The sequence below is a fragment of the Diplotaxodon limnothrissa genome, linkage group LG5 (assembly GCF_057381915.1).
Source record: "Diplotaxodon limnothrissa isolate DT_005_m linkage group LG5, D_limnothrissa_male_GT1.1, whole genome shotgun sequence".
Taxonomy (NCBI): Eukaryota; Metazoa; Chordata; class Actinopteri; order Cichliformes; family Cichlidae; genus Diplotaxodon; species Diplotaxodon limnothrissa.
In genome coordinates this window covers 9962838-9975761 of record NC_140600.1, presented here as the reverse complement: position 1 = coordinate 9975761, position 12924 = coordinate 9962838, and the positions used below count along the sequence as shown (strand labels likewise).

The 12924-nt window shown below is 42.9% G+C and overlaps 1 protein-coding gene across 1 annotated transcript in view; it reads right to left on the bottom strand.

Annotated features, from left to right (window-relative positions):
- The window catches only part of foxp1b (forkhead box P1b), a 151925-nt gene that overhangs the window by 72480 nt on the left and 66521 nt on the right, over positions 1–12924 (bottom strand). Inside the window, exon 6 of the mRNA XM_085353010.1 lies at positions 4733–4902. Coding sequence (XP_085209136.1) covers positions 4733–4891 — 159 coding nt within the window. The 5' untranslated portion in view covers positions 4892–4902. The remainder of the gene's footprint in view (positions 1–4732; positions 4903–12924) is intronic.

Below are 12924 nucleotides of genomic sequence, written 5' to 3'. Positions count from 1 at the left end.
ATTCCATAAAATTATTCAAATTGGACGAGCACTATCATTTTACCAATAAGCAATTTAGGGCAATATGCAGTGTCATAACACTGATGTTATCCTCTCTGCCAGATTTTCCAATAAGCCCGAGCCTTTGCTTGGCCTCCTGTGACAGTATGAACAGTATACATGAAGATACGTGAGAGCTGCTAGAGATGCTGGAGTGTCCTTTCAGTGTGATGCACAAACCGCTACACCACGAAGCCACTATACTGCAGCGAAGCGATTGGTCAAAAAGCACACACACACACACACACAGAGGACGGCTTTGTCATTCATGTGAAATATTCAGCATTGCACTGCACACGTCTATCTTATTCTGCTGTAGAGCAAATACAGAGATACTGGCAGGAATTCAATTCAAAGGCGCAGCGATAAGGGTGCGTTCTTCTTGTGTAACAGTGTATGTATTTCAATCTGGGCATAGCACGCTCTCTCTTTGCCCTCAGCTCTGCTGCAGAGTGCATGCGATTAGCAGAGATCTGAGGCAGAAAATGCTCTCTGGTCTCCTCTCTGACCTGGTGCTGTTAACTCTCTCAGTCTGACCACTAGCCCATAATGTGGACTGGACGCCCAAAACCAGCAGGTCCTACACTTAAAGGCCTGACCTTGGCAACTCCATTCTACGTGAGCATATATATACTATTCACGTCTGTGTGTGCGTACTGGGAGAGCAAGGCTAATCATGGATCACTTGGCCATCAGAGAACAGTTAAGATTTGCAGTTCCACCTTCACAAGCCCCCACAAGGGACAGTGTATGATTTGAATTATGCAAGCAGAGGATGTGTGCCCACTCAGCTCTTTCTGTGGCCACTGTTATGGCCGTCAACCTCACGAAAGACACCTCAACCACACAGGCAGAGAGGAGGAAAACGAAAGAAGTAGCTAGCCGGTCTTATCTTTCAATATGTAGAAAATCTTTAAAAGCACTTGTTGGACAGGGTATGTTAGATGGATGTGCATGCAATAAAAGAAAAGCAGTTATTAATAATTGTTTTAGGTATTTTCTCTCGTGTGAACACCAGCCTAAGTTTATTAAAAGGACTCTTGTAAAGGACAGGATATTAATATTTAATGCTCTACAGTTGCATCACACGAACCAAATTTAGAGCGAAAGAGTAACTCGTGTGTTTAAACAGGTAAGATGCTTTGCTGAAAATGACCACACATCACAGGAAATGTGAATATCGTGAAGACAGCAGCTCTAGAGCTAACAGGGTGTCCTTGAGAATATTACTGTCACCGTGCATTTATGTGACAACTACAGCTGCACAACACCGTTTCCTGTTGCAAAATCATTTAAATCACAAATCACATAACAGGTTATTGCAAAACTTTTTCATACTATTGCTTTTGTTTTATTTTCGCCCCTGCAGTATCTTCACTTCCTCATGTGGATAACGTTAAAACCACAACTTCTGCAACACAAACAAAAACAGAAAGCAAATAAACAGTGTGGTTCAGGGGTGCAGACACGTGTGCTATGAAAAGAAAAAAACTGCACATGCTATAATAGAGACATTTATTAATAATACATGGGTAACAGTGAACACAACGAGCACAGCAACAAGATGCACAACAAATGTTTACAAGGGCACCCAGTTGTCTAACTATTACAACACAACAGACAGGACATTGAGTTCCTCCTATAGAGAAATCTGCTGAATTTCAACAGCATCTTGGGGAAAAAAGAGAAGAAACGCAACACCTTTTTCACCCTAAAAAAATATTTGACTTACTAATAGACATGCTTAATTCAAGCTTATGGTCCACTTCCCCCAAATCTGACTAGTCAACAAGATGAATTCCCCTGTCAGAATCAAGATGATCAAACAGATTACAATTATTTCATCCCCCATCTTTATTAATGAGGACTGTCTTTCATAGTTATGTTCCCTAATAAGAATAAATGATATGCCACTGCCAGGTTTGTTGTTCCGGCTCACTCGAGGGACTCTCAGACATTTGCACTTTGAGTCTGAAAACATTTTAGATTGATTTTTGCGTCACCTAAAGGGGTAATGGCACCTTGCATGTGTTGTGGAGAACAAAGAGCGCAGGAAAAAAAACTCTCAGTGTGTCAGTTAGAGGCATATTAGTGCAAGCCACAAATAAAACTTAAAAGAACGACTGTGAAATGTCACAAAAGTAAAAAGTTATCGAGTAACTGAGTGAAGATCGTAATGCCCCGGGGACAATTAACATGGTTCATGGTGCGTGAGGGAAAATCCTCGGCTAGGCTAATGGGAGAATAAAAAGACTGCCTGCCTGTCTTGCCAGTAACACTACCATGGTAAGTAGCCTATCAAAGTCCAGTGCCAGGAGCTGAGAGTGAGACATCTCGTCCTTCGTTCCCATCCGCGCGTCATTTATCACAGGCAACAATTAATACACCTCCCTGCATGCGGGCCACACAAATTAACCACTGGATTTGTTCAAACGGCATGAACCAGGAATTATTTCCGCATTTGCTACAGTAGAGAGAATGTTTCCGCAATATATGGAAGCAGGATGGAGAGAGTTGCTGGTTTCTCCTTTCTTTAAATGCCAGGGCAGATGCTGGAGAGCAATAGTTCTTTTTGGACGACTTGAAAACAGGGAGCATGCTTGGACGACTGGCTCTATTCTAGTGGGAAGGCTTTATTTCCATCCCTTGTTGGTGTCAAGTGCACATCCATGACATTTTTCTCGCCCGTTCTCTCCCTCTCCCCTGCCTCGCATTTATCAAAGTTGTAACCCTGTTGTCTTTGCAGAGCGAATCAGAATGTGCCCCTGGCAAAGAATGAAGGAAAAGTCAACAGGAATTAAGTTTCACTGCAACTGTTTACTCAACTGTGGCCTGCAGTTATTGAAATTTTATCCATGGTTTTGTGTGACTACTGCAGTAATGAATTCAGTATGGCTGTGATTTTCTCACTGACGACATGCTCGTTCGGAGCTGGAAAAAAGATGGGTGGGAGGTGGGGCCTGGGGTCTAGCTGGGGTAGTGGGGATGATCTGGAGAGGCCTAAAGGCTTCACAGACTAAGGCTGAGAATCAGAACACACACTGACTCATCCTTTGTACTTACTGAACAATCAACACTTCTTCTGCCACTTACAAAGAGGAAATGGAATTAACAGGGGCATCTTGCACCAAAACAAGCACCACACTTCTAAGATGACGACACCTAAAGCATTGTTTTGCTTTGAGTGTATGTTTGACCAATTAATTATATTTACATACACCCATACTCGACAATAAAAAGGGAAAAAACAAACTTTTTTTTAAACAATTCAAAAACATGACTACTGACAAATAGTGACCTTACAGGGTTGTGCCAGTCCAAAGCCCAAAAGCTCCTGTAAAATTAGTGACTTATTGTTCCTGATTTTACAGATAAATAAATGCTAAACAAGTTAAAATTTGTAGTAAAGAATCATGCAAACGTTATGACTTCATTTAATTTGACCTGTTCAATGCTTACATGGATTAAAACATCCCTTCTGATATATCAATACATGGTAGTTCCCCTTTCGCGGTGGTACTGGGAAATAAATCCTCCAGTATCTCTGTTCTCCTGTGTGCAGAGCTACAGACTGGTACCCCTGCTGTTCTGCCTGTGCTAGCACATGATCAGCAATTAGCATTATAGCGAGGGGAAAGTGCTATAAGTGCATATAGCTGGTGTTACAAAGTTCCTGGCAAAAGCCCTGGTCATCTTACTGCTGAAGTGAAACCTGAGCTACACATCTGAAATTTCACAATAAAATTTATGTTATGTCTAAACGTCACCTAAAATGCCAAGCAATGACTCTTTAAACGGCTAAGCTATTTTGTCCTATTATCAAAATGTTCCCATCATTTCCGAAAAACAGAACTGTTCATCAGTAGCCAAATATCACAGCATCAGAACACCGTGATGATTGTGTTCAAAGATGATAAATGATAATACTGAGTTATTGCTCAGCTCTATGTGTTACAATGCCATTTCCCTCTTGTTCCATGCTACAGCTTTGTTTGCCTCCCTGTAAAAATGCTGATGGATGCGCAGTGACAACAGACAGCGGCACAGAGCCGTGCATCATCACCAAACAGCTCCTGACAACAACCCTAGTTGTGCTGTCGCAAAGACCAAGATAGTAGAAGACACACTGATCTTTTCAGTGTTGTTTCTTTAAACGCAGTGTCGTGTGCCACACATAACGCTGACACCAACAGAAAGAGCTTGTCTATTTGCCTCAAGTCTGAGATGGTGAAAATGTTTCGGCTTCACTGACGATAACGCCGGCGTCTGTCTCCTCACCTCATTGGTTAGTACAGCAGAGTGTGGCATTAGTTGTGAGTGTGAGGTGTGTTTACAATGAGCCGGAGGAAAACGCTGTCATCCAATTGGATGTCACAGTTCCTTAACTGTCTACAAAATCCTGTGGCACCTACATACTTAAAATATGTCAGAACATCATAATAAATATTTGATGGAAATGCAGATGCTGCATGCTACGATAAACACGTTTGCAACCAAACAATCACACAGAAAGAGCACTCCTCGTCTTTTAAATATTCAAAAAGGGCCTCAGTATACATAAATAATAATAATAATGTGTTTATGAACTAGATGTACTTTGAGGAGGAATTAAATATTAAGAGGCACTTTAAGAGGCGGATCGGCCTGCTGTTGACATGGCTTAATAAAGTGAAGACAGGTGTGAATGGTCTACCTGGTGCTGCTGGAGATGCAGGAAATCTGCTGCAGTCACTTCCGCTGACGGCGCGGCACTTTTTGGTCGCCCCTCTCTGGGTACTCCCTCCACGCTCGCTCCTCCATTCTCATTGGCTGGGCCGTTGCTCGTCGCCTCCGTCCCAGATTCTTGCATCATGACTTAAAAACCTGAGAGAAGGCGCAGAAGAAGAGAAAACAGGGACAGAGACAGAGAGAAGCAGCTGTTAAAACACACTGCAATGAGGTCGCATTTCAACTGTGGGCCAAACTATAAACATCTGTCATATTCTTCCCACACAATGTCACTTTTGTTGCAGGTTTCCCTGTTGGTTTGTGCTTCCCCGTGTCTTGTTTGTTTGCGTGTAGCATATGCAATGAGGCAAACACACACACACGCATTCACAGGCTGCCTCTAAACACAGTAATGAACAGCTCCTTTGTTTTGTCTTTTCCAGTGCAGATCCTTTACAGATGACAAGTCCATACCGGGCAGGAGAAAAGCAAGTGGGTTTTGTTTGTATCCTTCAGTATAGGGTATATGGAGAGCGCTGGGGGGGGGCATGGTGGAGGGGTTGGGGTTCGGCACACATGTAGAGGAACCCAACCTGCGTTGAGTGAGAGCAGAGGAGCCCAAGAAAACACTGGACCTCCAAAACAAAACACTTTCTATGGAAATGGATATATTTACTTGCATGGCTCCCTGAAGAACCACGGCAGAATGGCTTTTTAATGGGAAACAGAGCGACTGTGTGAGGCCTGCCAAAGGATCTCCATGAGAAACATCCAATCTGAGGCTGAACGAAAACAGTCAAATCCTTGAGGGGTGCTCAATTAACACCAAAACACAGGTCTGAATATAAATAAATCCTTTTGCATTGGAAAAAAATGTTGACTTTCATAACTTAATCTAACTGAAAAGGGTAAAATACAAACACTGGCAGTCGTTTTAAGCACCACTGCACGCTTTATGTAAAATTATGGCAGCAGCAATCAGTGAATACACAGCTATTTGCTTACAAGATATGTCCTCAGTTTTGTTTTTGGATACACAAAAGCCAGACAGACATGCCATCTATCCCAGCACACCCCCTCTGTCTCTCTGGGGATAAGTGCCAGTGACACTGGTGCATATCTGTGCCTGAATTCCTCAAATCAGTGGAATGATTTACAGCTATTGTGTGCTGGTCACAGGCTTCATTGCTGCAATGCATCTATCCCCCCAATTCCAGGGCAGTTAATGAAGCTGACCAAGTCAGGCAGAAGCAAATTAACTTGGCTGATTAATTATTTATATGAAGCAGAATAAATGCCTTTAAAACACTGGGCCTCATCATGAAAGAATGTGAAAGTGGAACTAAATGCAGATTTATGGTGTTGCATTTAACGCATGTAATAGGAAGGCCAGTCTGAGTTTATATGTGCTCAGGTACACATGCACAGCGTCTCCAGAGATCCCATCTAAACAAGATGCAGACACACACCCAAGGGGACACACACTCAGGCTGACAGACAGGAAATTGGGGTTGACAACTTGTCACAAAAGAATATTTACAGAGCAGAGGTGAGATAATAATCTAGAAATGGGATTATTTAAAAAAATAAACAGTGGTGTGAGGAGAACTGCGCTTTCAAAATCAGTTTTTTTTAGGGACAGGCTCGTAGCTCACTATCATCAGCAGCAGTTTGGGGCTAAGAGGAGCTAAAACTGTACCAGAACACAAAGCAAACTCCAAAGAGCATTATAGTTTACATTTCCTCTCAGCCCTCCTCGCAAGAAGCATGACTGAATGAGTCATCTGACACTGTGGCCTGTGCCGGTTCAGTTGTGTGTCACAACGCCCCCACACTCAGGGGCCTGTCTGAGCAGCTTGGGCCCGGCCTACAGGGCCTGTTCTTTGGGCTGGAGCTTGAGCTGGCCCCCCTCTCCCTCCAGACAGATGTTGACCCGGCTCACCCTTCCAGTCTGGCACAGCCTCCCTCCATAATGGGATTTTCTAAACAAGGAGTGAGCAAGAGGAATACTGTGGGATGGGACCCAGCCAGCCACAACTCCATCTACAGGCCCCTGCCTGCACCAACTCCCCTTCTGAGACACCAATTAGAAACACACATTCTCAGGCGAAATTAAATGCCATTTGAAATAAACCATGTGCTGACGTTATTCACCCCCACTTATTTTTCAAATAAAAGATATTTTCCACTTGCGGGAAAAAAAGAGCTGTCTTTTTCTTTTTTTTTTCCCCTCTCTAAAGCTACATAAGGGGGGGAGGGGGGGGGGGGGGGGGGGGGGGGTAATGGCTATTATACATGCACTGTCATTCCATGCAAAAATTTTCATAATTGTAATGAGCCGCGGGGCTATTTTAATGTATGCAAAACTAGTGACCCACAATAAAGGAGAGGAAGGCTACAATGAATGCAAAGTAATGCGCGCATGCTTGCGACCGGCACTGATGAGGGGATGGCTAAAATTAACACCCAATTAATTTTCGAATTGACAAACAAATGAAACCCATAAATCTAGTTTCTCATTAATTTTAGCACAGAATAATTCAAAGCTGCAATATCATGAGTGAAAAAATTGGAGGGAAAAAAGAAAATGGAAAATGGGCATTATCCATCATAAATATCAAGCAGATAGGAAAGAGCCTTATTAGAGAGTTGTGCTGATAACAATGTTAATCTGTGAAGCACTGAGGCACGGACACCATCATCATCAGCTGAGGCCCGGGCAACTTGGCCACGTGACTCGGCCCTGAGTTTGTTTATCTATGTATTTATTTTCACTTTGCTCTGGGGAAAGCCTTGTGTGTGTGTGTGTGTGTGTGTGTGTGTGTGTGTGTGTGTGTGTGTGTGTGTGTGTGTGTGTGTGTGTGTCTGCGATGATGATGACGATGACTCGAAAAGCTCCAAGTTTTTCCATTTGTTCCATTTATACACCACGTGCAAATTCAACTGTAATTATGGGTCAAGCATCATGCTAAATGGGGTGTAGTTACTCGGTTTAAGAACATATGCATTCGTGGTCCAAACACAAACATTTCAACATAATAAAATACACAAAAGGAGACGTGAGGGGAAAAAAAGAAAAAGAAAAGCTCTCTTATTATTAATGGAGCATGTCAGTTTTTTCGGAGCTGGAAAAAAAGTTTAAAAAAACAAAAGAGAATGAAAATAATGGAAATTCCAGGAGATCAAAACAAGGCAACAACAGTTTGTACAAAGAGAACTAGCTGTGCTGTTGATTATTAGATGCCTGCCTGGTCTTTAGGGGGGAGTTGCTTGCAAAATAAAACAAGTGTTTGGAACAAACACTGGATAATAAAAAAAAGGTCAGAGTTCCTGTTTGTTTACAGTTTGTTTTGTTTTCCCTGCTTCAAATGGCATAGGGAGTACAGTACAAACAAGAGTCACATGGGTCTCCCACCTGACCAGACAGGTTGAAGGTTAAGAACAGCCAGCGGGCCAGAGCTCATCACCACAATGGAAATCCAATGCCTGTCCCCCTGTCATGCCTGCCCGGAATTCAACAGCTCAAACGAGTCAGCGGTGGATTCAAGGTAGGGCTGGTCCGCGCAGCTGTGCTCTGACCCTTCTCCGTGTTCTGTTTTTCTCTAATGCTCATGACAGCAAAGCCTCGGCAGCCACCTGCTTCGATTCGCCAAGTTCTCACACAGACGTTGTTTACAGAAGCACACAACAAAAGCACAACATTTCTTGGGTGGGAGATAATGACATACAAAGGAGGACACAATAGGGAGAAGTTCACTTTAGAGCTGTTTAGGTTCAGCTTGGTTGCCAGACTAGACAACACATCGGCGTGCACCAAAGGTGCAACAACAGAATGCTTCTGAAGGTTGCTGAACAGGCTTGTGTTTTGCTGTATTTTGGCTCCTGATGTGAGGGAAAAGTCGAAAGACAAACACAAGCTGCATGTTAAATAATCCATTATCGCAGCCCTCATCACTGATAACAAACTACTCTGAGTATCTCTTGAAAATATTCCACTGGACAACACAACACGGAGAAATTGGGCTAAATTCCAACAAGCTTTACAAACTGCACTCCCACTCCCTCATACATATCATCTCCACACAGCAGAACCACCTCAGTCACAAAGCCTGAAGGTGGATCCAGTTGCCGCTCCTCTTCTGAGAGAAACGAACGGCCGTGGTGACATTCTGCCAAAGGAGACTTCACAGTCAGACCAAACAACCGTGTAATCTTGTCAGCCACTTCAACCAAGTCACAGATAAGCAAAGCATATCTCCAGACCTCTCTGACAATATAGAAGTAAAACACGCTGCACCCACCCTTCTGCAAATAATACCCCCATTGCAAATCCTAGATTTCTGCTCCACAAGAGACACAGAAGTTCTTCCCAGACCTTGTACAGGGTATAAGCAGGCCACTGACACCAGCAAACAAAGCAGCTGTTTGTTTAATAAGTGATTGCTGCCATGGCTACAGTAAACACGAGGAGCAGGGGTTTGTGTTTATGAACAAACACATCTCCTTGCAGGAGCCATTTAATATTAACCAGGTGAAATGATCAGCCAATTTCCTAGGTGACACTAGGGGCAGGCAGAGTGTAAACAGGTTCTAGGAGGGGAGAAGGAGGGGCGAGGCTTTAGGGAATCAAGGTCGATGCAAACGCAGCTTTGACTAGAATAAACAGCGAGGCAAAAGTCAAGATAAACAAAAAGTCATTCTTCTGACATTTCGAGACGCATTAGGCTGGCGTGTTGCAGCTGCTCGCAAGCCACCGTGAATGAGAACAAGATGGGGGTGACGGGCGGGGTGGGCAGCCATGGGGGTGGTCTCCTATGGAAACACATCATTGTCAAGCAAAGCAATCGTGTGTTTCTTCCAGGCCCAACAAACAGTGGCGCTTCACAACAGCACAGCGAGGAACTTGTAAAAACATGTTAAACATTTACCTCATTCAATTATTCAGTAACCGGGTTTGTGGAAATAACAAAGGAAGTCTGAGGGCTCCCAGAGATGGCACTCACTACACCAGGGCATGGAGAGAAAAACAACAAAGAAGGAATTAGGTGGAACTGAGCAAGAAAAGATGTTATCCTTCATAAATCACAGCGCCTGGTTTTGATTACTTGATTTATGTGTGACTTGAATAGTAAGATTATGACTTAGTCTGCCTGCTACATCAAAAATGTAATTGCCCACAAATAAGTGATTATACACAGTAGATAATGTATAGCGGGGACTTTCAAGCAGCACATCACCTTGACCATTAATTTTTCATGCATACAACAACTTGCCATCTGCTGAGATGAAGCCATCCAACAAGGCTTCCTCACCCAGGATCCCCTGGTGTCTTTTCCCCCTGCACTTCCCCTACTGATATAATTTAGTCCCCCTAAAAAACTGCTAGCCCCATGAGAGGAAGCCATAAAATATGATCAAAACACATATTTATATCACCTCGGGATGACTACAATAGGATTCTCAAGCATGAAAGTTTAGATCCAAACCTATTACTACACCACAAGCAGAGGTGACTAGGATGATTCACGCGAACATCCGAGTATTAACACGCTACAAGTGCAGATAAATTAACAACAAGCAGGGCGCAAAAAGGCAGATTCCAGTAGCGAAGCTGAGTAGATCCGCAATTTCAGAAAACACACAAAGCCGTTTGTCTCCTTTGCATGGAGCCATGTGAGAAACACCTCTGTGCAACGGCCTGCTGTGCACAGACAATGACGGAATGTGCCAAAGTAAGGCAGGCCATGATATTTTTAGTGCAACTAGGGCCGATGGAGACTAAGTAAATAGAGAAATCTAATGAGTTTAAATCTGGTTGTGCATGAATGGAATAGTAATTCTGGGATGTGGAGCCTCTTTTAGGAGTGGTACGCCACACATTTTCTCAGCGACTCTCCTTCATTTGACTTTGATAATCTCGCTCACATGTGGCTTATGCCCATTAACACTACAGCGAGAGGACAGACACCAGGAGACGAGGGGCTGCTTTTTCTGACCACGGGCTCAATGGAAGGGGGAACAAAAAGCAAGCACTGCTGCCCTCAAGCTCGTCTTACCAATTAGATGTGTCAAACACAAAAAACCCCAAAGAAAAACACGAATCTATCAGCGTCCTACGGGAGTTGCAAAAGCACTTATTGTTTTAACATTACTTAAAGTGTGTCATACATTTTTAATCATTTTTACTAGAATCCATGTAAGGGCTGCTCCCAATGTGCTGCTCCCAAATGTGTCACATAGATTTTCCTGGGAAAACTGAGGTTAGCCTTAACGAACTTGTCTAATTAATATTGTGTGCCTATGCAAAGAAAGGAAAATATTATTAGCATTGCTGCCTTTTGGGAGTGGCAGGTGTCAACTCATCAAAGTGCACGCTTCCTTTGTCGTCTGACAACATGAGCTTAATCATTTTTTGGTAAAAGCTTTGCAGTTCTGTGAAATCGCAAACACAGACCTGTGGTAAACCACAGCTCTAAAGACAAAGTAAGCTGCTAATTACCACTGAGTAAGTCATCAGCTGTGCTACATCCATTTATTACATTTCCACTCTCAGTACCATGCACGATAAGTGGAAGAAAGCATGGTCTGGTCTAGGGCTGCCACGATTTGTCGACTAGTCACGATTACGTCGACTATCAAAATCGTCGACGACTGATTTAATAGTCGACGTGTCGTTTGAAGCTTTGTAAGATCGCAAAAGACGCAGGAATAATAGCAGGATTTAAGAGTGTAATAACGGACTGAAACAGAAGATGGCAGCACAGCATGTACAAGGATGCCAGCTGCCGTTAAACCCCGAAGAAGAAGAAGCAGCTGTGTCCCAGAATTCATAGCGCGGCCCAGCTTAGTTTCCAACAATGGCGGTAGCTAGTTAGTTTTAATATTACTCTTATTATTCTTTCTGGGTCACAAAATAAACGTTTAACATATTTTCAGGCGAGAATGTAGCTGTGTAAACCTCAAATATCTGCTCAGTTTATCAGGACACCACATATTTTCAAAAGCGCTCCGACGTTTTCGGAGACGTCTGTTACCCACTAGCTCGATAGCTAGCCGGGGGCTAGGTCACTAGCGCCGTGAGAACACCGGACTCCCGGCAAATTGTTTTCAAACCCACCGCCGTCTTTCGCGACTCAGGTTAAATATATATGAGTCACTTAGATAAATTAAAAATGTTATTGTTTGGCTTTTTTTTTTAGTATTTTATTTGTTCCTGAGTAAATCGGTTTGGCTGAGATTAAAGTTATAGTTTTTACACAGCTGAATAAACGACAGCTGATTATCAGAAGTGTGAGATGCTGGAGAATATACTCCGGTGTCCTGTTATATTTTAGATAGCAAGGAGTTTATTAAACTTTACCGAAACAATCTGCAAATTTCATTAAAATTGAATAAACTATCATCTTGTCTTTATTTTTAGTTAGCACCTTAAAAGCTTAAAGCTGTAAGCTAATGATAGTTATATAAGAGCAGATGCTGCTGGTGCAATAAGCTGTAGTTTTATGTCCAGTGGATGATGATCTGATTAGTCGACTAATCGCATAAATAATCGGTGACTAGTCGACTATCAAAATAATCGTTTGTGGCAGCCCTAGTCTGGTCAAACCCCTGCTATTTAAAAAAATCTTGACGGTGTTAAATGTTCCTCTGCAGACAAAAACGCACAGCGGGTGCATGTCTCCAACCTCTCTTGTTTAGAGTTACTCACAAAGAGATTAAGTTAAGCTATTGATTTCCCAGACACAGTCATTAACCTTTACACACAAATAATGGCACGGTAATGGAGTGACTATTTTGTTTAAATAGTTACTCACAACTGTCATTCCTTCAACCGCTGCTTAAAATTGACCAAGTTCTCTGTTCATGAAACGTACGCAGTCGGCTCTTTGACGTGTGATTGGCTGTCGTTATTATGGGTGTGGCCTTACCCACTGAGTTCCCCCACTCCTCCTCATGGAGACGTTCTTCCTCAACGTGCCACGACAGGGGTCATTTAAGCCTAAGAAGCATGTTATGGCTTCCCAGAGAGAGGACAGCAAGGGTTAAAAAGGAAGGGAGCTCCATCAAGCAGTTAAATTGAAGATAAAGGGCAAACGGCTAAATAGCAGAAGACCCTACATGAATTTCTTCCTTTTAATAGAATCAGGTTTTAACAACTCTTTTTTGTTAAATACAGCC